Source organism: Scylla paramamosain, chromosome 23 (assembly GCF_035594125.1).
Source record: "Scylla paramamosain isolate STU-SP2022 chromosome 23, ASM3559412v1, whole genome shotgun sequence".
Classification (NCBI taxonomy): Eukaryota; Metazoa; Arthropoda; class Malacostraca; order Decapoda; family Portunidae; genus Scylla; species Scylla paramamosain.
Window position 1 is genome coordinate 9,615,486 of NC_087173.1, and position 27,296 is coordinate 9,642,781.

General features: G+C 41.2%; 2 protein-coding genes across 13 annotated transcripts in view; both read left to right on the forward strand.

Annotated features, from left to right (window-relative positions):
• Nucleotides 1-8,420, forward strand: part of LOC135112131 (hemicentin-1-like) — a 17,406-nt gene extending 8,986 nt beyond the window's left edge. The window contains exons 7-16 of one of the 2 annotated variants that reach the window (XM_064026153.1): nucleotides 33-180; nucleotides 912-1,045; nucleotides 1,961-2,114; nucleotides 2,592-2,726; nucleotides 3,025-3,183; nucleotides 3,930-4,051; nucleotides 4,845-5,026; nucleotides 5,928-6,034; nucleotides 6,519-6,910; nucleotides 7,062-8,420. In XM_064026153.1, coding sequence (XP_063882223.1) covers nucleotides 33-180; nucleotides 912-1,045; nucleotides 1,961-2,114; nucleotides 2,592-2,726; nucleotides 3,025-3,183; nucleotides 3,930-4,051; nucleotides 4,845-5,026; nucleotides 5,928-6,034; nucleotides 6,519-6,910; nucleotides 7,062-7,175 — 1,647 coding nt within the window. In that variant the 3' untranslated portion in view covers nucleotides 7,176-8,420. Of the gene's footprint in view, nucleotides 1-32; nucleotides 181-911; nucleotides 1,046-1,960; nucleotides 2,115-2,591; nucleotides 2,727-3,024; nucleotides 3,184-3,929; nucleotides 4,052-4,840; nucleotides 5,027-5,927; nucleotides 6,035-6,518; nucleotides 6,911-7,061 lie in introns of those variants that run through there. The other variant, XM_064026154.1, reaches the window with a different exon arrangement.
• Nucleotides 8,421-11,997: 3,577 nt separating this feature from the next.
• Nucleotides 11,998-27,296, forward strand: part of LOC135112133 (hemicentin-2-like) — a 280,248-nt gene continuing 264,949 nt past the window's right edge. For 3 of the 11 annotated variants that reach the window (XR_010274093.1, XR_010274092.1, XR_010274091.1), the window contains exon 1: nucleotides 12,157-12,260. Coding sequence is in view for 2 of the 11 variants with exons in the window: in XM_064026156.1 (XP_063882226.1) it covers nucleotides 12,182-12,260 (79 nt within the window). In the remaining 9 variants the exon portion in view is untranslated. Of the gene's footprint in view, nucleotides 12,120-12,156; nucleotides 12,261-16,440; nucleotides 16,565-27,296 lie in introns of those variants that run through there. The other 8 variants (XM_064026158.1, XM_064026162.1, XM_064026159.1 and 5 more) reach the window with 5 other exon arrangements.

A 27,296-nucleotide genomic window follows, 5' to 3' on the forward strand; every position in this document is an offset into this window, starting at 1 on the left:
AAAACAGTATATCTCTCTTTCTCTTTCCATAGCACCTTCAGGAGCAGGGCAATGTGAGTGTCAGTACGTTGAGGGTCAGGCCGCAGTATACTGATGACGGGGCTGTGTTGGAATGCCAGGCGTACAGTCCTACTTTGCCCTCTTACTCTCTGCAACACACCCTTCGCCTCGCTGTTCACTGTGAGTCCCATTTTCTTTAACGGTGGTCCTCCTAGGGTTTGCGAGTGTGTGATTGAGTGATACGTGTTTTTCAGTGAGTTCCTGTGGATTTATGTTGTGGTTGTGTTGTTTGAGGTTGTGTCGAGTGGATGTTTTTTAGTTAGTTTGCTTAAAAATGTGCGGTTTTCTTTGATGAGTTTGTGTTGTGTAGGATTGTTGGGTAGGTGTGAATGTTAATGTTTTTTGGCTTTTTTTTTACGTTGTATTCTTCCCGTATTTAAAAATCAATTGGTATAAGCCTGAGTCATGAAAACACAAAATTGTGTGTGTGTGTGTACCTTAGGATTATCACTTTTCTATGCTGCCAAAATAGTTCACCAGTTTTTTTTTTTCATACATTTTCTTTACCAGGTTAGTTTTTTCCCAATCGCACATATCTTATTTTCTTTCTTTCGTGCTCTTGTAACAGTTTCCTTCATGTACATAACAGAAATCCCACGAAAAAAATCAAGATAAACGAAAAATTATACTTAACTGACTGTGAAAATTGCCTCTCTTAAAATCATACGAGAAAACCAAGATAAACAAGAGAACCACACTAACCTGACCGTAAAAATTAAATATCCTTCACAAAATCCTACGAAAAAAACCAAGATAAGATAATTACACTTAGCAAACCATAAAAACAAATCCTCCTTCATATTCCACAACCTCCACTCATCATCGCCTTCTGCTGCTTGTCGGAGGAGCAGTCGTGCCCGTGGTCACCTTGAGGGCGCCGGGAAATAAGGAGGAATCTGCCGCGGTGCCCCAGGGAAACTCCGTCAGCCTCTCCTGTCACCTCGAGGCCAACCCACCTGCCTTCAGTGTCGCCTGGTTCCATAATGTGAGCTAAGAGGAAGGAAGAGAGAGCGAGAGAGAGAGAGAGAGAGAGAGAGAGAGAGAGAGAGAGAGAGAGAGAGAGAGAGAGAGAGAGAGAGAGAGAGAGAGTGGGGGGGGTTCTGGTTTAGGTTTGTAGGTTTCAGGTTGGAATAGAAAAATGTTTGTTGATGTTTGTCATTTTTGCTGTTTTTCGTTTTCCACGTTTTTTTTCTTCGTTTTTTTCTTGTTACTTATATTGTTGTTGTTGTTGTTGTTGTTGTTGTTGTTGTTGTTGTTGTTGTTGTTGTTTTTGTTTTCTTTCTTTCTTTCTTTCTTTCTTTTTCTTCTTCTTCTTCTTCTTCTTCTTCTTCTTCTTCTTTCTTCTCTTTCTTTCTTTCTTTTTTTCTTTCTTTTCCTTTTTCCTTTTTCTTTTCCCTTTCTCCTACTTCTAATTCTTCTTTATCTTCTTCTCCTTCTCCTTCTCCTCCTCCTCTTCCTCCTCCTCTTCCTCCTCGTCCTCCTCCATTACGTATGTTACATCATAACCATGACTACAACCACCACTACCAACAACAATAGCAACAACAACAACAGCAAGAACAACAACAGCAATAACAACAACAACAACAAACCACACCCATCATTACAACAACAACAACAACAACAGCAACAACATCAACAACAGCAACAACAACAACAACAACAACAACAACAACAACAACAACAACAACAACATCAACAAAAACCACCACCACCACCACCACCACCACCACCACCGCTACTACTACTACTACTACTACTACTACTACCATCACCACTACCACTACCACTAGTACTACCACCACTACCACCACTACCACCACCACCACCACTACTACTACTACTACTACTACTACTACTACTACTACTACTACCACCACCACCACTACTACTACTGCAGGGTCGGCTTGTACGTCAATCGGAGGAAGGCGTCACATCTCCCGTCACCCTGCATCTCAGTAACGTGACGGCGCTTGACGGGGGCTTGTACACCTGCGTGGGAAGCAACCTGGAGGGGGACGGCCAGAGCAACGCCCTACACCTGGCCGTGTTGTGTAAGGTGGTGAGGAGAGAGAGAGAGAGAGAGGGGGGGAGGGGGGATTGGAGTTGTTGGTATTACGTTTTCTGTGACTTTTTTATTTGATTTCTAACTATGCTGATGTTTTAATTAATTTATTTTTTTTTTCATTTTTCTTCCGCTTATTTTCGTTGCTTTTCTCCTCTTCCTCGAATTATTTCTTTCATTCCTTCTCCTTCTCATTTTTTATTCTTCTTGCTCGTCCTCCGCTCCACTTCCTCTTTTCTTCTTCCGCCTTCCTCCTCGTTCTCGTCCTCTTCCTTCTCCTTGTCCTTGTCCTCGTCTTACTCTTCCTCCTCCTCCTCCTCCTCTTACTCGTCTTCTTTTCTCCCTTCCTCCTCTTTCTCCTCTTCCTGTTTCATGTTTTCGCACTTTTTTTCTTGTCTTATTCTTCCTCGTTCTCTTCGTCTTTCCCGTCCTCCTCTCCTCCTCTTCCTCCTCATCCTATCCACAGTCAGGCCGGTGTGTGCCTCAGATTCAGCCTCTCAACAGTACGAGGTGGTGAGGGGCGGTGCCGTGACCCTGAGGTGCCGCGTGGAGGCCCTGCCCGCGCCCCTCACCTTCACCTGGGCCCTCAGGAACGCCACAGGTGAGCCACACGTGTCCATTCAGGTGTTGTGTCTCTATTATGTTTGGTGTTTAAGTTTTCCGTTGTTAATTTTTTTTCTTTCTCCAGAACTTTTTATTTTATTTTGTTTATTTCCTATTTGTTTCTCTCTTTGTTTGCCTCTGTTTACCAGTTAGTTAGTTAGCCAGTTAATTTGTTTTTCTTTGTTTGTTTGTTTCTTCTATTCTGTTTACAAGTTTGCCATAGGAGAGAAAGAAAAATATTAAACAACTGGAAAAAAAAAGAAATCAAGTTTAGTCCCTCCCTCTCATTGCTACAGACGGCTCCCTCACTCGCCTCCTGACGGCACGGCGAGGGGAGGGCCTGACGGGGCGCTACACACTGCGGGGAGTTGAGGGGCCGCTGGAGGTGTGGTGCTGGGCAAAGAACGCCGTGGGCACCCAATTCACGCCCTGCAGACACGCCATTCGTACCTACAGTAAGAAGGGAGACATATAGGATTATTTTTTTATTTTAAATATATATATATATATATATATATATATATATATATATATATATATATATATATATATATATATATATATATATATATATATATATATATATATATATATATATATATATATAATATTACTTGTCTTCTATCTATTTTTTTTATTTCATATTAGGTTTTTTTAAGATGAGTGTGTGTGTGTGTGTGTGTGTGTGTGTGTTTATGTAGGAGGGACACTGGCCAAGGGCCAGTGTGTGTTTCTGTAAATCGGGTATTTCTTTTCCTTTTTTATATTTTTATTCTTCTCTTTCCTTGTTCTTCTTGTTCTTGTTCTTCTCTTTTGTTTTATCATCCTCCTTCTCCTCCTCCTCCTTCTCCCCTTCTTTTTACTTCTTTTGCTATTCTTCATCCTCTCGTCTTCCTTTTTTCCCTTTTTCTTTTCATTCCTCTTCTCTGCATCTCAACCATTAAACACCACAGCTTTCTTACGTCCATTTCTTCCTCCTCCTCTTTCTCCACTTCTTTTCCTCTATCCTCCTCCTCCTCATTTCTGTCCATTTTCTATTTTTCCTTTACTTTCATTCCTCTTCTCTATATCTCAATCATGTCAACACCCACTCTTTCACAAGTCCATTTCTTCCTCCTCCTCTACCACGTACTCCCTCTCTTCCTCATCCTATCTACCTTACCTAACCTCTAACTTCCCTCACCATTACTTCACTTCCCAGGAGATCTCGGTGACCTGCGGGGCTGCGGCGTCACTCAACACACCACCTCCGGGTTCACAGTGGCGTGCAGCGAGGTGGTGTTGAGATCCGGTGTTGTGTACAGTCTGTCCGTGTTTGCAAAGGTGAGCACGTTCTGAACTCTGGCGATGTCTTGATTTGCGCTTTATTGATGTTAGGTTAGTGAGGCTTTTATTCTTAACCCTTTGACCTTTGAGACCTTGACACACTCAGTTTCTTATCAAATTGACAGTATTAATGTGGAAATATAGAATTACCGGTACTGAAAGGTCTTAACAACTCGAGTAGTCCTTTAGTGTCAGAGTTACCTTTTGAAATTATGCTTTAAACTTCCACTACACTATTTTAATAAGCTTAAGGTTTTAAACGCTTTGTTCTCTCATCACCACTGTTTCAAAAGCCACTCGGGTGATTAACAGGGCTCTCATGGGTGTTTTTTTTGCATGGAGGATGTGGGATGCTAATTGATCTATCACTGGAGTCATGGAAACACCATTAAAAAGCCTTGTTAGTTCCTTGAGGCCTCTTGAAGGTAGTGGAGATAATCACCGAAGTGTTTAAGAATAGCTTTGGGTGTTGTTTGAGCTTTTGTTGTTGTTGTTGTTCTTGTGTTACTGAGTGTTGGTTTAGGTGTTGTTTGAGTGGTTTGTTTTTTTGTTGTTATGTTTTGTTATTCATTTGTTTGTTTGTTTATTATTTTACTGATTTTTCTTAGTTTTTGCTGGTTTTCCTTTTCTTTCCTTTTTTTTTCTTATGTCTTTAACTGTTCGTTCTCTGCATACTTCTACTACTACTACTACTACTACTACTACTACTACTACTACTACTACTACTACTACTACTACTACTACTACTACTACTTAACGTGTCTCCCTTTACTTTCCTGAATCGAGGCAGGAGAGGAGACGAGGTAACGGAAGGAAGAAGAGTGAGAGGGATGACTGGATAAAGACGACAAAGGATGAGGAAGAGCAAGAAGAGCAGGAAGAAGAGGCGGAGGAGGAGGAGGAAGGAGGAGAAGATTTGCATCTTGTTAATGATTTAGTGAAGAATTTTACGGCTCATCTCCCTTTTTTTCAGTAAGATTTACATTGTGTGTGTGTGTGTGTGTGTGTGTGTGTGTGTGTGTCTGTGTGTGTGTGTGTGTGTGTGTGTGTGTCTGTGTGTGTGTGTGTGTTTGTGTGTGTGTGTGTGTGTGTGTGTGTGTGTTTCCCTTTTAGTTTTTAGTTTAGTTTATATTTATATTTATTTATTTTCTTTTGTTTATCAGTCATTTCACATATCATTCTAGTTTTTGTCATCCTTTCCTTCTTTGTTCTCTCTCTCTCTCTCTCTCTCTCTCTCTCTCTCTCTCTCTCTCTCTCTCTCTCTCTCTATCAGTCATTGTTTTTATTTTTTCCTTTCTTGTTAGTCTTTGTTTTTAGTCTCTCTCTCTCTCTCTCTCTCTCTCTCTCTCTCTCTCTCTCTCTCTCTCTCTCTCTCTCTCTCTCTCTCTCTCTCTCTCTCTCTCTCTCTCTCTCTCTCTCTCTCTCTCTCTCTCTGTGTGTGTGTGTGTGTGTGTGTGTGTGTGTGTGTGTTTCTTTACACCTCAACAATTAGTCTCATTGATAGCTTTTCCACAACACAATTCATCTTACTTAAGTATTTTTTCTATTCTCTTTATAATCTTTTCCACTCTGTCTCTCCTCTATATTACTCAACAACTCCTACATTCATACACTTACAACCACTTTAATCCATTTCTCCACATTAATTCCTATCTCATTAACTTTTTTCTACCTTATTTTTTTTATAACTTCTACTACCCTCTCTCTCTCTCTCTCTCTCTCTCTCTCTCTCTCTCTCTCTCTCTCTCTGTGTGTGTGTCTCTTTATATTACTCAACAACATCTCTCTCTCTCTCTCTCTCTCTCTCTCTCTCTCTCTCTCTCTCTCTCTCTCTCTCTCTCTCTCTCTCTCTCTCTCTCTCTCTCTCTCCTAGCGTGGGCGGTCTGAGGGCGGGGCTGCAGTTTGTGGTGGAGGTGAGGGCGTGGAGTGAGAATGTCGCCGGCCCGCCCACTGTCCTTACCGCCCACACTTTGAAAGACTGTGAGTATGTGGAGATCACGTTGTTTCTGTGTTTGTCTGTTTGTCTGTTTGTCTGTCCGTCTGTCTGTCTTAATACCGTAGTCGTATCGTTTTCTTTTTAATTTTCTAGACGATGGCAAAGCAAAAGAAAAAATTAAAGGCGAAAAGATAATGAACCACTTATTGCTCTCTCCTTTATTCGTCCCCTGGTTCCAAAATACAGACTAAAAGAGAGAGAGAGAGAGAGAGAGAGAGAGAGAGAGAGAGAGAGAGAGAGAGAGAGAGAGAGAGAGAGAGAGAGAGAGAGAGAGAATAAAAAGTATCATTAACCTTTCCTCCATTGCTCTCTTCTCCCTTTCATTGATTATTGGAGTTGGCAGCGAGGTTTCCTTCAGTGTGGCCCGTCAGTTACCCATTTTTCCCACCATTTCACTCCTTTTTATTGCTTGCCTGCCGCTTATGGTGCTAATAAAACTAATACATTCAACCTCTCTTAACATTCTAGCCAATACGCAGCCACAGAAGCGAATCGTGGATCTAAAACACCCTGGAAACACTACCGAAGAAGGCTCTGACGAAGGGATGCGCGCTGGTACTGAAGGTGATGCGTGGGAAGGACTTGAGGACACCTGGGTTCTCGAGAGTACGGGGATTTTCAAACTGGTCGTCTTTGTTATGTTTCTAAGTGCTATTTTAGTCCTTACTGCCCTAGCCATCTGTGCTGTAAGGAGGAGGAGGGATTTGCCTCTTCGTCATCGCCCCCCGCAGGAGAAGGAGGACCAGGAGGCGAACAACGCTAGCGAAGGAGGGAGTGATGCTATTTTCTACATCCACCTCCGTCATAAGTCAGTCAGCTATCTACCTGCGAGGGTCTCTTTAATGGCGACTCACGGAGAGGTAAAGGTAGAAGAAGTAGTAGTAGTAGTAGTAGTAGTAGTAGTAGTAGTAGTAGTAGTAGTGGTGGTAGTAGTAGTAGTAGTAATGGAAGCAGTAGGAGTAACAGAAGTAAGAGGAAAGAGCATTAATTTTCCGTCCTCTTCCTCTACAGAGTGATGATGTTGTACCGAGGAAGACATACGGGCGAGAGAAGGCGAGGCGAGACGGTCTGGCCAGCGGGGCGGCAGACAACATACAAGGCTGCTCGCTGTGTACTGAACTGTGACTGTGCGAGGAGCTGACGGCCACGCTGAAGAGAAAACGGGTTAATTTGTACTTGTTTTGGTGAAGTGGGGAAGTTCTCGTTTCCAGGAACAAGAGAGAGAGAGAGAGAGAGAGAGAGAGGAGGGGGGCGAGGAGGAGGTAGAAGACCAAGGAAGATGAGGAGAATGAGACGAAGAAGAAGAAAAATGAAGAAAATAAATAGATTATACATCTTCAAGGTATAGGAAAATTCAAAAAGAGACAGAAAAAAACTTCTAGTACGTATTTGGTAAGACAATGGTTTGAAATTCACAAAAATCATATGTAATTCGTATTTTGGGAAAAGAATTAGTTCGAAAGACACGTGAAAAGTACGATAATTTTACGTAATTTAGAAAAAATGAAGAATGTGAAAAAAAAAACACGTTAATAAACTGTATATTTGGGGAAAAAAAGTAATTGTTTGCAAGGTTGTGGTCTGGGCTCCGAGAAAGCTTAGAATCTACCAAGACCTTGCAGAACGTTCATGTACCAATATTTTGTGCCTTAGATCATAAGCAACACGAATTACCCAGGACTGCGTTCACAGAGGTCACGGTGTCTTGTCTTGACTGCTTGAACAAGGCTCCAGTGGAAGGTTTTGGTGTTCTCGAGGGTGTTTTCATGATTCCAGTAATAATTTTAGGTGTTCCAGTGAAATTATTGGGTATTAGGACAATTTTCATGATTCAAGTGATAGATTTAAGTGAAAATTTTTGGTGTTTTCAAGGATGTTTTCATGATTCCAGTAATAATTTAAGATATTCCAGTGAAATTATTGGGTATTAGGACAGTTTTCATGATTCAAGTGATAGTTTTAAGAGGCTCCAGTGAAAATTTTGGCATTTTCAAAGATATTTTCATGATTTAAGTGATAGTTCAATGTTATTCAGTGAAAGTTATTTGGATTTTCAGGAGTTTTCATGACTGAAGTGATAATTTAACTTTTAACATTGAAAGTTATTGGAATCTTCAAGGATGCTTTAGTGATTCATTTTAAAGTCTAGCATGCTCCAATGGAAGTTACTGAGTTTCAAGACTAATTTCATGATTTTAGTGATAGTTTAAGAAGTTCCAGTGTAAAGCATTAGGATTTTCAAGAGTATTTTCATGATTCTATTGATAGCTGAGTAGTCGAGTGGAAGTTACAGGCGGTTTCAGGAGCGTGGCAGTAGATGCAGGTTATACTGTGTAGTGATGCCTGTGAGATGATATTTGTGACGGTATACTCGTAAAAGAAACATCGCTACTTTCTCATCCCCTGTTATTCTATCTCCGTTTACTCTTTTCTGACTTATAATGGACGACATTTCTGTACCTTGGAAATCATCTTTAGCACTGGATGGGTTGGTGTGTGTAGGTAGGAGAGAATAAAAGGAATATTCTAAAAAAGGTAAGACGTGATTGTTGCCTTAATTAGTAGGTTTATGTAAGTAGCGTGGTAGTATTACAGAGTTTATGGAATGTACTAAAGCCTGGTAGCTGTCAGTGTATAAAATTATAGAGTTCAGAAGTTAATTGCCTTATATTATTGATTCGAATCCTAACTAGTATAAGATGTGTAAGAAAAAAAACATTTGATACATTAATTGAAAAGTTAATTTCATGAATAATTTAAAGATATTTATGTTTAAGTTACAATGAGACAAACAGACTATTGTATATTTAGTTTATCTGTAAATTTATTTGCATTAATGTTAAAATATACTATGATCATGAAAATACTACTACTACTACTACTACTACTACTACTACTACTACTACTACTACTACTACTACTCTCTCTCTCTCTCTCTCTCTCTCTCTCTCTCTCTCTCTCTCTCTCTCTCTCTCTCTCTCTCTCTCTCTCTCTCTCAGACATCCATGTATAATCTTTACTACAATTCTCATCACTCCTATTTATCACACTTGCCATTCGTTACTCTTAAGTTAACCTTCATGCATTTCCTGTATACTGAAATACTTTACTCCCTTCCCTTGAAGTTAGACTGGTGCCATTTTCCTCAACCTCTACCAGTGTTAAACGTCCGTGTATATAGTTTGGTTACATTGGTGATGATAAAAATACAGTTAGAGCCATAGTGTTGATATTTGGAAGGCATGAACCTAACGAAACCAGGTGATAATGTGAAATGAAAGAGCCATTTCGTACACTAACCTTGTAGCGTGTGCCTCAACAGCACTCTAAGCTTATACGGGCTCGCTATCAAAATACTTAAGCCACCCATTAAATTTCCAGCTGATGCTCTTGTGTAAGAAAACGAACTATTGAAAGGGTATCTAAACCATCTCTCTAAGTATATCATTGGGCCAGTTCTTACTTTGTTGTGTTATGCAAACTTTTTTACGGCAGTACTTTCTCTTCCCCCCCCCCCTCTCTCTCTCTCTCTCTCTCTACAAAAAAAAAAAAAGTTTTGGGTCTAGGTCTATGTGGGTTTGTGTAGTTGCGTTGTATATCATGAATGTAATTTGTAGGAGTGCAAATATGTGATGTTGGAATGCTGGATGGGTGTGGATGGGCGTGTGTGAGGTCTTGGGTGTGTTATGTGGGTGTGGGTGGGTGTAGATGAGTGTACGTGGGTGTGGGTGAAGGAAGGTGTATTAGGTGGGTGTGGGGTAGGTGTGTGTAGTGTTGACAGTGCGATGCTTCGGCTGTGGGCGCGTTGGGCATGAGTTTGGGAGGTACAGGTGTGCTGCGTATTGACGAAAAATTGATCAACACTTTTTTTGGTAACAATTAATTAACTTAGCCTCGAACAGGTGCCAGTAGCTATAGAAAATACCTCTGGAACAAATAATATACTTTACAATTAAAATATTAGTACTTAAACCGCATTAACAAACCGAACCAAGCAGACCCGAGCAAATAATTTACTTTTCCTACTATTCTTGGTTAAATATACGACATACAGTTGAAATATTAGCAAATCAAATCCATTAAGAAGCCGAATTAAACCAAAAATAACCTCACACCAGCACCTTTCCCTCTTCCCGCCCCTCGAGGAGACCCTGAACTATTTTCACCACTGCTGCCTCTCACCAAACTTCTTGAAATGTTGTGGCGGAAGTTCAAAGTATGATTTGCATAGCGCACCATAGAGACATGAATAAGCAATCGTGGAGTCAAGGTCTTCCTATTGCCTTTAGTGGTGTTTCTTGCCGAGTCTGTGTCTACGTATGTGTATTCAGGCATGTCACTCTCAGTCAGTGGGTTAAAAGACTTGTCGTAACTGGAGAAACCTGGAGTGGGTAAACTGTGGTGAACATTTGAATATTTGATCATTCTTATTTATTTATTTATTTATTTTTTATGTACGAGGAGCATTAGCCAAAGATAACAAAGTTTATATATAATAAAAAAAAGCTCCACTGAGAAGAACATGCCCAATATAGCATAATACAATATAGGGTTTACTTTTTATGTTAATGGCGAGCCTTTCAAATATCTAACGTCAATGTTTTTCAGGATGTATCAGTGTCCCCGTGTCCCCGTATCCCAGTGTCCTCTTGCCCCAATGTCTCCGTGTCGCTGGGAAATATCCACCACAGAGTCGAATGTTTAGGGGCATCCACTCCCTAGAGACGGAGGTGAACACTGAGGCCACGCGACGCTACGACATATTCTCGTAACCTTGCCTCACCTTACCAACCCTCACGTAATCTCATCCTAGGGGCAAATCTATAACAACTCAACCTGGTGTCATTCCCTGCTTTACTTTCCCTTGCCATTCCTCACGTGATCTCATTCCCACTTCAAATCACTGTCACATGCTTCATTCCTACATTACTTTTCTCATTATTATTTACTTAATTCCTTACTTTACTTGCCTCAGTAATCTCATCTCTGCAGCAAATCAACATGGTCTCAAAACTTAATGCCATTCCCTACTTAAACTAATCTTACCTTACCTTACCTTACATTCCTCACGTAATCTCATTCCTGCAGCAAAATAATTATTACTTTAATCTAATGTCATTCCCTGCTTTAACTCCTCTTACCCTTTCTCACGTGATATTTCTGCTTCAAATCATTATTGCCTTAACCTGATGTCATTACCTCTTCGGTGGCCGGGAACAAACCATGCAAAGTTCCCTGGGGAGTTTTCACCCAAAGTCACGTAAGAACCTCCAAACGTTTCCTGCCAGAATCGCCTGCGTCACGGGGAAGTCCGCCTCACATATTCTTCCTCACGCAACTTCGTAACTGTACACGACGCGAACTTAAGGCAAAGTTTATCCCTTAGTTTGCCAAGTATAATTACCTCCGTGCCAGACTCCGCGTTTTGTCAGCGATTTGGGGTCGCGCTGGCTGTGGCAAGCTGAAGGTTGTGGTGGTGGTGACGGAGTGTTAGGAGCATGGGAACATAACATAAGAACATAAAGGAAGGTACAGGAAACAAGAAAGGCTGCACGTGCGGTTCCTGTTTTAAACATGCGTGCCTATATCCACCTATCATGTTAATCTGTAAATTTATGTTATCTTTTGGTACATGATGACGTAGGAACATAAGAACATAGAGGAAGCCACAAAGAATAAGCAAGGCTACACGTGGCAGTGCCTGTATAAAACTTGCTTATCTATTATCCATTTACCTTTATCTGTAAGTATTATAATGATAAGCTTTCCTGTTGACTATTTCTACATGAACTGCCATCACACACACACACACACACACACACACACACAACGAAAAACCACATATGATTCACTACACAATTTTCAGCACAAGCCAAGGAGTCTAAGTTTCAATTCATCCCGCTCGGAACAGACGTCACGGTTCATTCCCCAAGTTCACTTCTATCCTCTCTCCGCCTACCCTCTCCCCTTCACACCGCGACGCTACACGAGGAGAGACACAGTAACATTACTCTGGTGTTTTCTGTTTTTTATCAAGTTTCCAGAGCCTCACCAGCACCAGGACCCGCAGTAAGTGTCAATGAAGTGTTTTGAGATACGATGCAGTTACTATTTGTGTCAAGCGTGGTAGGATGACGCTGATAATGAAGGATAACGAAGTCGCTGTCTCGTGTCTCATAGCCTCTTGTGTTCTGGCGGACTCCTATACACGTAAGCAGGTCGCCTTATTGTCTGTCCTCTGGTGGTGGTGGTGGTAGTGGTGGTAACCGTGACAGACTTAGTTTGGTAATGAGAACTTGAGAAGCGTGGTGTTGACTTTGTTCTGCTGGTGGTGGTGGTGGTGGTGGTGTAGCTTGTTTTGGTGATGACAGTGGTAGTGGTGATGGTGGTGATTATGGTGTTAGTAATGACATGTTAGTAATGACATGGTGTTTTAGTGATAGCAGTGATGAGAGAGAGAGAGAGAGAGAGAGAGAGAGAGAGAGAGAGAGAGAGAGAGAGAGAGAGAGAGAGAGAGAGAGAGAGAGAATCACACGCACAATCCATAATACTATTCTGAACACTGATCAATACCCAACCTTGAATTTCCTCGCATATTCACAAAACACAACATTCAAATTTATCAAACCCAGTAATATCACCAGCAGAGGACACGGGAACATTGGCAACACTGACACTAGAGGCTGATCTCGAGCGCTGATTGATTGGCTTAAATATTCCCGTTTTCTTTTAATCAGCGGGGAAAGAACGTATCGCAGAGTGTTACCATCTTTTTGTGTCCTCGCATGGTGACAAAACAGCGACTGTGCGTGTTTGCGGGAAATGTCGGTTTTATTTAGTTTTGTATTTTTATTTATTTCGTTTATTTTTAGGGTGAAGGTTTTTGTTGGAAGTTCGTCTGGTTTTCTCTTTAGGAAGGAAAAGGGCTTTTTATTTACTTTTTTATTTCCTTTTTTGTATTAGTATTTTTCGTTATTTACAAACCTCTCCATCCCTCATCTTTTTTTTTTTTTTTTTACAAATGGCTTGACGTAATTTTTTTCATCACTTTTTGATATTACTATTTATTGATTTTACAATATTTTACAATGCATAGTAAAGAAGAAGAATTATTCGTGTTTATTTTAATTTCTTCTATCCTCAGTATGTGAATAGGAAATAAGTAAACAAACTACTACTCGTAATTCGTTTCCCTATATTCTTATCAACTACTATTTGTAATTCTATTCCTTATATTCTTATCAATCAACATAAGGAGAAATACTTGTTTTATTTTCTGTTCTGCTTCGTTATTCATTATACGTTCATTTATTTTGTCCATGAAATCTTTTTCTTTACTTGATTTCTTTCCTCAGTTGTTTTCCTTCCTCTGATCCGGGAAGCAAACAGCGGTGAGTCGAGGCGGCGGCGTGGTGAGGCAGGGGATCCGTTGGGAATACTGACAAGGGCGAGGTGGTCATAGAAACACAGCGCTGTTACTTACAATATAATCTTTTCCACCACTGTCATTCTCTCTCTCTCTCTCTCTCTCTCTCTCTCTCTCTCTCTCTCTCTCTCTCTCTCTCTCTCTCTCTGTGTGTGTGTGTGTGTGTGTGTGTGTGTGTGTGTTTGGGAAAGGGAGGAGAACAACACATGAAAGATCAAACGCGAAAATTCTTACGAATGCATTAATATTACTGAGAGAGAGAGAGAGAGAGAGAGAGAGAGAGAGAGAGAGAGAGAGAGAGAGAGAGAGAGAGAGAGAGAGAGAGAGATTCTTGTATTCTCAAACATTTCGGTGTTTTACCTCAATTTTTTACTTTCTTCCTTTTCTTTATTCTTTATTAGTTTCTATTAATGAATTTTTACCTCTCTATCTTTCTCCACTCTTTTGTCTATTTTTTGTTTCTATTTGTCTTTATTTTCATTTATGTTTATTCTGTATCTCTCTACTCTTTCAATTTCTCTATTAATCTTTTATCTATTTTATCTTTCACCCTTTCGGTCTATTTTTGTCTGTTTGTTTAAAAGTCTGCATCCTTTTGTTTATTTTTTTACGCTTTCTCCCTTTACTCCTATTTATTACTATCTATCATTTATGTCACTCATTCACGTTCTCTTTATCATTCTTTACATATTTATTTTATCTTCATCTCTACTCTTTCTCTTTTTCATCTACTTTTTATGTATTTTCTTATTATTTTCCTCTATCTCCTCTCTATTTTTTATCACTTTTTATCAGTCTTTTCTTTCTTTGTATATCAATCTCTTCTCTTTTATCTCTTCTTCATCTACTTTTATTTACATTTTACTCTTTCATATATCTCCACTCTTTATTCTCTATTCTTTATTCCTTCTTTTATTAGTTTTTCTTCCTGTGTATCTCCATTTCTACCGTTTTTCTCTATTATTCACCTACTTCTATTTACGTATTGCTCTCATTTATTTTTTACGTTCTCTATTTTTTTTATTTCTTTATCATTCGTTCTTGCTATGTATCTCTACTTCTACTCTTTCTCTCTCTCTCTACTCTCCATCTACTTCAGTTTACGCATCTCTATCATTTATCTCTACTCTTTCTCTAATTCTTTATTTTCGTATTTCTTTTTATCACTTTCATTCTTTTTGTGTATTCCCTTCGCTACTCTTTCTATTCTTCATCTACTTCTATTTATCATTCTTTTTGTGTATATCCTTCTCTGCTCTTTCTCTCTATTCTTCATCTACTTCTGTTTATCAGCCAGTTTTCGTAAGTCAAGCCATCTGCAATCACGGAATGAACACAAAATTCCTCGTCATTCTCTCGCCGCAAGATAATCACTTTAAACTTTGACTCCCCAATGTAAGACTGAACTATTTCCCCGCCTTGGTAATTTACACTTAGTTATCTCTTAACTCCATCGTCTTCTTGAGGAGGAGGAGGAGGTGGTGGTGGTGGTGGTGGTGGTGGTGGTGGTGGTGGTGATTGTCGTGATGGTGGTGGGGAAAGACACGAGAGAGAGAGAGAGAGAGAGAGAGAGAGAGAGAGAGAGAGAGAGAGAGAGAGAGAGAGAGAGAGAGAGAGAGAGAGAGAGAGAGAGAGAGAGAGAGAGAGAGAGAGAGAGAGAGAGAGAGAGAGAGAGAGAGAGAGAGAGAGAGAGAGAGGGAGTATTAGGGGAAGGAAAGGGAAGGAGGAGAAAGAGAAGGAAATGGAGGAGGATTAGGAGGAGGAGGAGGTAGTGATGGTGGTGGTGGTGGGGAAGGACGAAAGGAAGAGAGGGAAGAGAGTGTTAAAGGAAGGAAGATAAAGGAAGAGAGATAAGAAGAGAAAGCGGAGGAGAAGGAGGAGGAGGGAGAGAGGAAAGCGAGAACGAGGACAATGAAAATTAAGTTGAAAAGTTAAACACACACACACACACACACACACACACACACACACACACACACACACACAGACACACATACGTTACACAATACACATGATATACACGGGAAGGCGTTAATTAAAAAGCTCACACGTTTAATTAAAAAATCATGAAGGTGCGGGCATATGATTGGGAAAAAAAAAAGTTGCACAATGATGTGAAATAATGAATGATGAAAATTCCACGCAGTTATTGACATTTCCACACACACTCAAAAAAAAAAAAAAAATACATACAAATAAATTCACGACCCTGAAAGAGAATAAAAAAAACAACAATGCAGTAAATAACAAATTAACATATTAACACGAAAAAAAATGTAGTAGTAGTAGTAGTAGTAGTAGTAGTAGTAGTAGTATTTTGTTTGAATTTTTTTCCTGTCTTTCGTCTTGGTTCTTTTCTGTTTGCGTGTCTCTGTTTATCTCCTGTTTTTTGTCTATTTTCTGTTTATTTTTATTTGCTTTCTCAGTTTTCTGTTTTTCTGCTTTTGTCTTTGTTTTTTGTCTTCCGTTTCTCTTGTTTTTGTCTGTCTACGTCTAATTTTTTTGGCCTGTCTGTTTTCCAGTAGCAATAGCTTGTCTGCTTTCTGTCTGTTTGCCTGTCGTTTTGCCATTTTACTGTCTTTTTATGTAAGGTCAAGGGCAACAATAAATAAATAAATAAGTAAATAAATCAAATAAAAAGAGGCCCACTGAAATGCCAGCTGTCTGACTGTGTGTGCCTCTTTATTTTAGCCTGGGTTTGCCAAGGTTTGCCACCTCCTCGGAGTTACCTGTGTTTGCCCGCCAGGTGTGCTTATCCACCTCACCCACAGTTTTCCCGAAATGTGAAATTATGGCCGAAGTTTTCACGAACGGTGCCTATTATGTAAAATTTTCCCCACCATGAACGTATATTGCATACCTACACGGGGCCTTCATTCTCTCTCTCTCTCTCTCTCTCTCTCTCTCTCTCTCTCTCTCTCTCTCTCTCTCTCTCTCTCTCTCTCTCTCTCTCTCTTTTCTCAGTGTCTGATGTCTCCTCCTAACTTCCCGGCGCTGTCTCGTTAAAGTGAGGAGCGCGATGAGGACAAGTATAAGGTGTTCCATTCCAAGATGCGTCACTGGAAAGAGGATCTGATGCTCTGTAATGGTATTGCTTATTGTTTTCTGTCTTTATTTTGTTTTTCTCTTACGTTTTGTGTGGTACAGAGCAGCGGTTACCAGCCTTTTCTAAGTTCATGCACCCTTCCTCGAGCTTTTGATAAGTTCATGTACGATTAATTGAAGAAAAAACAAATATTTCACATTTTTCTCTATTTTTGAAATTGAAAATATATATATAAAAGTATTAGGTGTCTATTTTAAACAGAAAATAGCTAGTCGGTCTCATATTATTGTTAGGTAGGTGCTAGATACATAATGAGACAAAATGACACATCTCAAACCTGTGAGGCGTGAGTTGCATCTGTCTCTTATACTAACATAATATATAATTTTCTAATACTTTAATCTCAGTTTAAATAGATTTCTTACCCGACATAATTTTCTTCCCAGAACATCTTTTTCTACTGTGCACCCGTATAGACAGTGGCCGCGTCATGCACCCCTCCATGTGTCCCATTATTTCCATGTACCCTTTGAAAAAAATCCTGCACCCAGGTTGACTGTCACTGGTGTGTAGAGGATCGAAAGACTCTTAAAAGGAGATTTGATGTTTTGTACGAGGTTTGGGGTTTTGTTGTGTGTTTTGTTTTGAAACGATATTTTAATTGGTTTAAGGTACACACACACACACACACACACACACACACACACACACACACACACACACACACACACACACAATTTTCCTTCTTGTTCTTGTTCTTTTTTTTCTTCTCCACCTTCACCTTCTCCACCTCCACCTTCTCTACCTCCACTTTCTCTACCTCCTCCTCCTGCTCCTCCTCCTCCTCCTCCTCCTCCTCCTCCACCACTACAGATGTTGACAGAGGACATTAAAATTCATGGCTGATTAATCTTTCATGGGACTCTCGCCTTTCCTTCACAGGGGCGTAAAGAACATTTTGGCGAGACTAATGACACGTGTAATTCTCCCAAAGGATGACTGAAAAGATTACTCGAATTGGATTTCTGCTCTCTCTCTCTCTCTCTCTCTCTCTCTCTCTCTCTCTCTCTCTCTCTCTCTCTCTCTCTCTCTCTCTCTCTCTCTCTCTCTCTCTCTCTCTCTCTCTCTTTCTCTGTGTGTGTGTGTGTGTGTCTACGTACGTATGTTTTATCTGTTTTTCTGTCTGTCTGTCGTTTTGCAATTTTTTTGTGTTTGCATGTCTCGCTGTCTGCTTCCCTGTCTTTTTGCCTCTCTTATTTTGGCCCTTTTTTGCTTGTCTGTCTTGTCTGTCAGTCTGTTTGTCTCTGTCTGTCTGTCTACCTGCCCGTCACTTTCTTTGCTTCTGTTCTCGGTCTGTTTTTACCAGTCTATTTCTGTTTGTCTGTCTGTATGTATGTATGTTTGTCTTGTTTTTACTTTCTGCCTCTGTTTTTTTGTGTGTCTGTTTGCCCTCCCCACCCCAGAACCTCACCATCCCTTAGCTACTCTCTCATCACCCTCCCTCACCCTCCCTCGCCTGCTCTCTCACCGTCCCTCACCCTCCCTCCCTTGGCCTCTCACCTCTCATCACCCTCCCTCACCCTCCCTCACCCTCCTCCACCTGCCCTCTCGCCACTCATCACCACACCTGGCGAGGCGTTATAACACGGATTAACATCATCACAGTCAGGACAGGTGAACCGGAAGTATTGTCGTTATTAGTGGTGTATTATTATTGTTGTTGTTATTATTATTATTATTATTATTATTATTATTATTATTATTATTATTATTATTATTATTATTATTATTATTATAGTGGTTTTGTTAAGAATGGTGATGCTGGTGATGGTGGCAATAGAAGTTGTAATAGTTTTAGTAATAGTAATTTTGGTGGTGATCGAAATAGTAGTAAAAAATAAATATAAAGAATAAATAACTGTGGTATTAGCAATGTCATTATATACAATATAGTAAGAGAGAGAGAGAGAGAGAGAGAGAGAGAGAGAGAGAGAGAGAGAGAGAGAGAGAGAGAGAGAGAGAGAGAGAGAGAGAGAGAGAGAGATCCTGGTAGGCGAGCGACACGAATCAAGCAAAAATGAAATATTAAAGTGAAATATCGCACAAGTCCGAGCTTTGTGACGTTCCCGGAAGTGTTGGCGAGGACACAGGGGTTCACCTGAGCGAGTCCTCTCAACACTGCTTCGAATCTCCGAGACGAACCGCGAATTCCTGTACCTCGTTTGAGTTTCCTGAACAACCCGGTCGAGAAAAAGTTATGAAAAGTTAAAAAAAAAGAAAAGATGAGGAAACGACGAGGCAAGAGAGAGAGAGAGAGAGAGAGAGAGAGAGAGAGAGAGAGAGAGAGAGAGAGAGAGAGAGAGAGAGAGAGAGAGAGAGAGAGAGAGAGAATCAGCCGCTCGAAAAAGCAACAAAAAAAAAGGAACTAAGAGCAAAAAAAAAAATAAATAAATAAATAAATAAATAAAAACCTGAACAATAAGGTGTACAAACTCTGGGTCCTTGTTTGTGGTTTTCGTTTTATTTTTATATTTTTTTCTTGAACAAGTGTCAAGCAGTTTCGTTTCTAGTTTACTTACGCCTTCTCCTCGCTCTTCTCTTTCCTTCCGGTTAATCATTGTCATTGTCCTCCTCCTTACTTTCTTCATCATCTTTGTTGTTGTTGTAGTTGTTGTTGTTGTTGTTGTTGTTGCTATGCTGCTGCTGTTGTCGTTGTTGTCCTCGTCTTTTTCCTCCTCTTGTACTGCTCCTTCTCATCCTCTTCCTCCTCCTCCTCCTCATTTTCTTCCTCCTCTTCCTCCTCAACCATCTCCTCCTCTTCCTCATTTTTTCAAGACTTGTGATACGAAAAAAAATTGTTACAAGGAAACCAGTCGGGGAGAGAAAAAAAGTTAAAAAAGGCGAGACTTTGTTGTAGGAAAAAAAATGCAAGGGAACAAGGGTGGAAAAAATAGGTATTGGTGAGACGAAGACTGGAATGCGAGAGAGAGAGAGAGAGAGAGAGAGAGAGAGAGAGAGAGAGAGAGAGAGAGAGAGAGAGAGAGAGAGAGAGATGGAGAGGGGTACGATTCAAAGCAGTACATTTCCCTGAGCCTCTCCCAGGAATCTGAAGAGAAGCGAGTGATAGAAACTGATTTGACTTAAAGCTTGGATAGATTTTAGGGAATTATAGGAAAGATTTATGCATTTTTTCTTTCCTTTCCTTTCTTGTACGACCTTGGGATTGTCTTCACGTGTAGTAGATTTTTTTTTTTATTGCATGTCAGTTGATGGATAATTTCAATAAACCACATACTCGTACACACACCAAAAAAAAAAAAAGAAAATAAATAAATAAAAAAGTAAATAAGATAAATAAATATATATACTGACGTCTTGTAAGTAATTTTTGATATGCTGCGTCACGTTCAAGACCAAATCCATCTTTCTCTTAGTATTTTTTATTTGTTTTCTTTAGGGATTTGGAATTTCAGAGGTCTGTTTTCATCCCAGTTTTGTGGCCCTAGACCAGAATCCCTCTCACGCACATCCCGAGAAACAAATGTTAGTAAATAAACAAAATAAATAAATAAAAAAATAAAGAAAAGTCGGGAGAGGTACACATTATCCGTTGCCTGAATGTGTAAGAGAGAGAGAGAGAGAGAGAGAGAGAGAGAGAGAGAGAGAGAGAGAGAGAGAGAGAGAGAGAGAGAGAGAGAGAGAGAGAGAGAGAGAGAGAGAGAGAGAGAGAGAGAGAGGAACAAAAAAAAACTAAAAACCGCACTCCGAAATGCAAAGAATCCGGGGTGGTTGGGGGGAGGGGGGACAGGAATGCAGTGCTGTGTGTGTGCGTGTGTGTGAGCGCATTGCTTACCCCACTAGACTTGTGCCCTTAATCTCAAACAATTCAGCGTCTTACCTCAATTACATTTAACAATCTGTACTTGAAGTTATTCGGCTTCTAACTGTTTTCTGTGCATCTTTGTGTCTGCGTTGCTTGCCTCTGAAAAATATCAGTCTTACCTCAATTACGTTTAGCAGTTTGTTGTGGGAGTTTAGTTTTCCAAGGCGTTTTCATGATTGTAATGATACGTAAACAAGAAATCTGTCTACTGTGGAAATTGTTCGGTTTTAAGGGGTTTTCATGATTGTAGTGATAGACAAAGAATCTGCGTCGTTAATAGGAAGAAGCATCATCGATTGTAATGATACGTAAACAAGAAATCTGTCTACTGTGGAAATTGTTCGGTTTTAAGGGGTTTTCATGATTGTAGTGATAGACAAAGAATCTGCGTCGTTAATAGGAGGAAGCATCATCAGAATCCGACTAATCACCTCTACGGCCTTTGACAACAATCCTGGTGAGGGTACGACACGTCTGAGAACACGTGCCCCGCAGGAGAAGGAAGAGAGGCGAGCGATGTGAGCGATATAAGAGGGGCAGAGACGGGAGGGCACAAGGGACACACACACACACACACACACACACACACACACACACACAGAGAGAGAGAGAGAGAGAGAGAGAGAGAGAGAGAGAGAGAGAGAGAGAGAGAGAGAGAGAGAGAGAGAGAGAGAGAGAGAGAGAGAGAGAGAGAGAGAGAGAGAGAGAGAGAGAGAGAGAGAGAGAGAGAGAGAGAGAGAGAGAGAGAGAGAGAGAGAGAGAGAGAGAGAGAGAGAGAGAGAGAGAGAGAGAGAGAGAGAGAGAGAGAGAGAGAGAGAGAGAGAGAGAGAGAGAGAGAGAGAGAGAGAGAGAGAGAGAGAGAGAGAGAGAGAGAGAGAGAGAAGAACGCATTTCTGCCATAGTGCAGCGGGAGGCATATTCAAGCAGTCGTGTCTCTCAATCCGTGACTGGCTGGGGCGACGCTGCGGCTTAAGGGTTTAAAGGTCACGGAGACGCGGCGGCTTTGGCTGACTCTTTGACTCCCTCTGACTCTCTCTCTGGCTCGGGGAAAAAAAGGGTAAGAAATGCAGTGGCGTCCGGACAGTGAAAGTCGCCCCGGTCCCTCGCGTGTCTGCAGTCCGGATAATTTGTGGCTCCCCCGAGTAGTTCATTTCTATGCAGCACACGCGCGACTGTTATAGGACCCCGACCAGCGCCTCAGCCTCGAGCCATTCACTCCACCGTGCTTGTGTCATAACGCGCAGCTCGACTCTTGTCACTCGTGTGGGGAAGCTGGCATTGTTTTAGCAGTGTTAAGTAGACTGGTTAGGTATAGTTTTTATAGGCGTCGTTTTAGAAGTTGCATTAATGGTGGTAGTGGTGGTAGAAGTAATAGTAGTGGTGTCTGTAGGGCGTGAAGAGCAGGCGTGGTGAGGAAGGAAAGTTCGGTAAGTAAAATGGAGAGAGTGATTAAGTTACGTTTGGTAATTTAAGTATTAAATCTAAACTTGATTCTGGTCATTCGCGAGGGGAAGGGCAAGGCGTGTTTTAGTTGTGTTAAGGTTGTTAGGTTATATTTGATTATTTAACTTTTAAACCCGATACTTTAACTTTTGCGAGGGGAAAGTAAGGATTGTTTTAGATGTGTTTGGAGACTGTGGATCTGTTAGGTCTGATCATTCAACCCTTTCAGTGCAACAGGAAACAATTAACAGCATCAGAAGCAATGCGTGGAGTCTTTATAAGCATCTGCAAGAAAGTTATGGATAAAAAAGAATAGATTTTGCGATTTCTAACTGGCTGTAAAACAAATAAAGATGCCTCAGTGATTATTAATTAAGAGAAAGTGTATCAAATGGCATTCAAAGGGTTAAGATTTTTTTTTTCTGCCTTATAACTTAACTCATCATGTACGGAAAGGGAGAAACCGATATTGTTTTGGAAGTTGTGTTAAGGAAATTGTGGTCAGGTTACGTTTGGTCATTGAAGTTTGTCTTAACACTGGTCGAGTTGGGAAGAGTAGGGATCGTGTTTAGAAATTGCGTTAACTCTCCCTGGTATTTGGCACATTTTTTCCTTAATCACTAACCTCTCTGAGACATCTTTTCTCGTTCTGCAGCCAAACATCGTACTGCCTAGAAACTGAAAAATCCACTTTCATCGCCTTCTTTCCTGTAGATGCTTATAAAGATTCCAGGCATGGCTTTGGTGATGTGAATCGTTGCATATCGCACTGAAAGGATTAAGGTGAGTGTGGATATGTGTTTTAGATGGCATATTTTAACTCTTAGGGGAATAACAGCCATTGTTTTAAAAGTTGCGTTGTGGTTGTGGTTGCTAGGTTTGGTTATATAAATTTTATACACCGCATAACTCTGGCCTTGCAGGGAAAGGTAGATATTTTATGTAAGTTTGCTGAAGAGATTCTAATTAGTCAGAATAAGTTCCGTTAGATTAGATTAGGTTAAGTTAGATTAGGTTAGGTGAAGCTAGGCCGGGTCAGGTTAAATTAGGTTAGGTTAGACACAGACATATACAGACAGACAGACAGACAGACAGACAGACAGACTTAGAGAAATATACTTTGAGATTTCCTAATTCTCCCCATTCGAAACAGTTCAAGTCGAGAGAGAGAGAGAGAGAGAGAGAGAGAGAGAGAGAGAGAGAGAGAGAGAGAGAGAGAGAGAGAGAGAGAGAGAGACCCAGGTAATGTGACAGACCAGCTGGAGGGCGGAGCGTCGTCAGTCATACAGTCTCTGGCCTCACCGCTTAAGATAATCTGCGACAAACTGAAGACCAGAAAAAGAAATGACACGCCGTTATACTAGTTCCACATCCATCTTCCAAGAACAAAGCCCCGTTTTCTTTCATTTCCCTTCCGTCTTTCTTCGTTTTCTTTCATGCCCCCTTCCGTCTTCCTTCGTTTTCTTTCCGCATGAGTTGAGATCAGAAGCAGGCATTCAAACTTTACCATTCTTTTCCTTCTTTCCAAGAAAATCCCTTCTTTTCCTTTTTCCCAAGAAAAAAAGACATTTAAACGGGTGTTTCCCCACTCTTCCCCTCAAAAAAAAAAAAATAGTATAAAATTTGAGAAAAAAGGAGAGAGATCAGCGGGAATCCTCTTTACTTAAGGATTTCCTCAAGGGGTGTCGCTGAGGAGAGATCCTTTAATGGATTTACTCAAGAGATGGCGCTGAGGGGGCGGTGGGGAGAAAACGGCTTTGTTTACAGCGTCTGTTGAAGGGGTGACTGCGCCAGACCGAGAGCATTTGGTGCCCCACACACTGCTCTTAATTCCCGGGAGTAGGAAGACGGAGGAAAATTTATTGTCCTTTAGGGAAGTGTCGAGGTGGAGGAGAAGGTGGAGGATGAAGAGGTAGAAAGGAATGAGGAGAGGGCATAAGGTGAAACGTATTAAAATGATATGAGAGGAAAGGTGAGGGTGCGTGGCGAAAGCAGGAAGGGAGAGATGAAAGAAGGGAAGGAGCATGAGGAAGAGGAGGAGGTGGAAGACAAAGAGGAGATAAGAGGGGAGCCGCATGCCAAGCTATTACAGAGATGAATGGAAGAGAAAGTTTAGCCTTCCAGCCAACAGTAATTCTTGGATTAATGAATCCTGAACTTAACATTTGTCTCTCTTCTCTTTAAGATCCTCCTCCTCCTCCTCCTCCTACTCCTCCTCCTCCTCCTCCTCCTCCGTTTCTCTGCGTTCTTTCATGTCTTTCTGCTTTCATATTTTCCATCTTTACCTCGTTTATTCCTCCATTCCTCAGGTGTCCTTTCTCTTTTTTTTTTCATTCTCCCCTTCCATTTCCTCCTCTTCCATTTCCTGTTCACTCTTATCCTTCCTTTGTCATATTTTGTCCTCTTTCCAGCGTTCTTACGAGAGAGAGAGAGAGAGAGAGAGAGAGAGAGAGAGAGAGAGAGAGAGAGAGAGAGAGAGAGAGAGAGAGAGAGAAATAATGTACTTTGCCGCTATATGCGTTTTCTGTTGTCTATTTATTGTGTTTATCACCAAATTCTTTCCTGTCTTTTCTCCTTTTGCAACACCTTCACCCCCCAATCTCTCTCTCTCTCTCTCTCTCTCTCTCTCTCTCTCTCTCTCTCTCTCTCTCTCTCTCTCGTTCGCGCGCTTTTTTTTTTTTTTTTTCGTGTGTGTGTGTGTGTGTGTGTGTGTGTGTGTGTGTGCATATAAGACAAAGCTTTATTTCCCTGTAAGAAGAAAAAAGTAAATTAATGATACGTGTCAGGTTACGTATGCTAGGCAAGACAAATGCTATGTGTGTGTGTGTGTGTGTGTGTGAGGTGAGAGAGAGAGAGAGAGAGAGAGAGAGAGAGAGAGAGAGAGAGAGAGAGAGAGAGAGAGAGAGAGAGAGAGAGAGAGAGAGAGAGAGAGAGCAGAGCAGTTATTGAAAAAAAAATATATATACAAGGAAAATAAAAAGAAGGAATAAGGATATCTATTTACCTGTCTATCTGTCTATGGATTTATCTACGCATCTATTTAGAAAAACGCAAACGGAACATCACAACCAACAAATACTACAACACACACACACACACACACACACACACACACACACACACACACACAAACACACATCTACCTTCCCACTATCCCCTCAACTCGCACACCCCTCTCCGTCCCGCAACCCCATCCACCCACCCAGCCACCCACGCACGCACACATTATACCATTAAGGCACCTCCAGAAACCCTGCCTAGTCAGCCTACAGGTGGCAGGCTCAGTATAACGTCACATCTAACCATCCTTGAGTTCTCTACAGGATTTCTTCTTTCCTGTTGCCTCAATTAGCATGATGGAGCAGGAAGTGGCGGCCTCAGGCGTCTTCGTAGCTAGAGTTAAGTGTTCCCGCGGGGGAGAGAGAGAGAGAGAGAGAGAGAGAGAGAGAGAGAGAGAGAGAGAGAGAGAGAGAGAGAGAGAGAGAGAGAGAGAGGACGTAAAATATAGATAATTGAATGATTGTAACGTAAGAGTTAGGAAAAGGGATATACAGAGAGAGAGAGAGAGAGAGAGAGAGAGAGAGAGAGAGAGAGAGAGAGAGAGAGAGAGAGAGAGAGAGAGAGAGAGAGAGAGAGAGAGAGAGAGAGAGAGAGAGAGAGAGAGAGAGGAAATATGCTTCGTTGAAAAATGTGGAGGAAAGAACGAGAGAAGAGGAAAATAAAGGAAAAAAATAACGACATTCAATTCTCGGCAAACGAAAGAAGAAAAAGCGAATGTGAAGAAAAAAATAAAATAAGGAAAAAAATGATTTACCGCAACGAGAGAGAGAGAGAGAGAGAGAGAGAGAGAGAGAGAGAGAGAGAGAGAGAGAGAGAGAGAGAGAGAGAGAGACAGACAATTACATGTCCTGAATGTGCATAATTGTTCATAATACGTTCTCTCTCTCTCTCTCTCTCTCTCTCTCTCTCTCTCTCTCTCTCTCTCTCTCTCACCATCCTCCCTTTCCCTCTCATATTTTTGTCATGTATTTAGCATTTCCTCACTTGCATAAGAGAGAGAGAGAGAGAGAGAGAGAGAGAGAGAGAGAGAGAGAGAGAGAGAGAGAGAGAGAGAGAGAAATAGATCCCACAAAAAAACACAAACATTTTTTTAATAATAAAACAAAGTACATACAAACATACATATATGCATAAACGTGTACAATCTGAAAGCAAAGTTTATACGTATTTCAGGATTTAGTTTTATCTAGACTCTAATAATTGCAGGACAGGCGGGGAGGGAAGCTGGCAGAGAGTGAAGGGGCGCTGATGTTTTGATATTAGACCTTGGAGGCGAGTAGGCTGGTAGGGGAGACGTGGGGAGGCGAACAGGTAGGCGTGGGGCGTAGAGAAACCAGTAGGTAACCGTGAGAGGCATGGGGAGCAATGAAGAGACGTAGGGAAAGCATAGGTAGGTGAAGGAGGAGTGGGGAAGAGTAAGAAGGGCGTGGGGAAACCTGGGGAAGTATTGACGGCGTGGGGAGGCGTGGATAAGCATGGGGAAAGTGAGAGGAGTATTGAGAAGGCATGTGGAAGTGAAGAGGTTAGTTTGACAGGCGTGGGGAAGGGTGGGGAAGCAATGGGGAGGCGTGGGAAGGCGTGGCGGTCCAACTTGTTAAAACTTAAGCGCTTCGTGTGGCGGATGACAACAAGAAGGGCTGGGAAAGATTTCATTTCAAGCTTAATCAGGAGAAGTTTGTGTAAGGCGTTTTTATTTAATCTCTCTCTCTCTCTCTCTCTCTCTCTCTCTCTCTCTCTCTCTCTCTCTCTCTCTCTCAGCAGTAGTAGCAGAGAGAGAGAGAGAGAGAGAGAGAGAGAGAGAGAGAGAGAGAGAGAGAGAGAGAGAGAGAGAGAGAGAGAGGAGGATAGGGAGATACAAGGGAGATAGACGAAAGGAAGGGAGATATGGAGAGGAGGAGGAGGAGGAGGAGGAGGAGGAGGAGGAGGAGGAGGAGGAGGAGGAGTTTGGAAGTTTGAAATTGTAGAATATTTTGCTACCAACTTATCTACGGTTGAAATGTTCGTGTTTGCTGTGAAGCTCAGAGAGAGAGAGAGAGAGAGAGAGAGAGAGAGAGAGAGAGAGAGAGAGAGAGAGAGAGAGAGAGAGAGAGAGAGAGAGATATCAATCTACCAGTCAGCCCTGTTATAATCTCCTAAGATTGACTCGTAAATATTACTTTTTCCTGTCTTTCCCTCAACCAATCACCTCCGCGAGTGTGAGTGATTAGCCAATAAGAGCACACAAAAAATAGCCAATAAGAGCACACAAAAAAATAGCCAATAAGAGCACACAAAAAGTAACCTATTTTAGCCGCAGATTGTACTCACACACACACACACACACGCACACACACATATGCCTCTCTCACTAACATAAACAGGCAAAAAACATTTAAAACATCCCTCTCA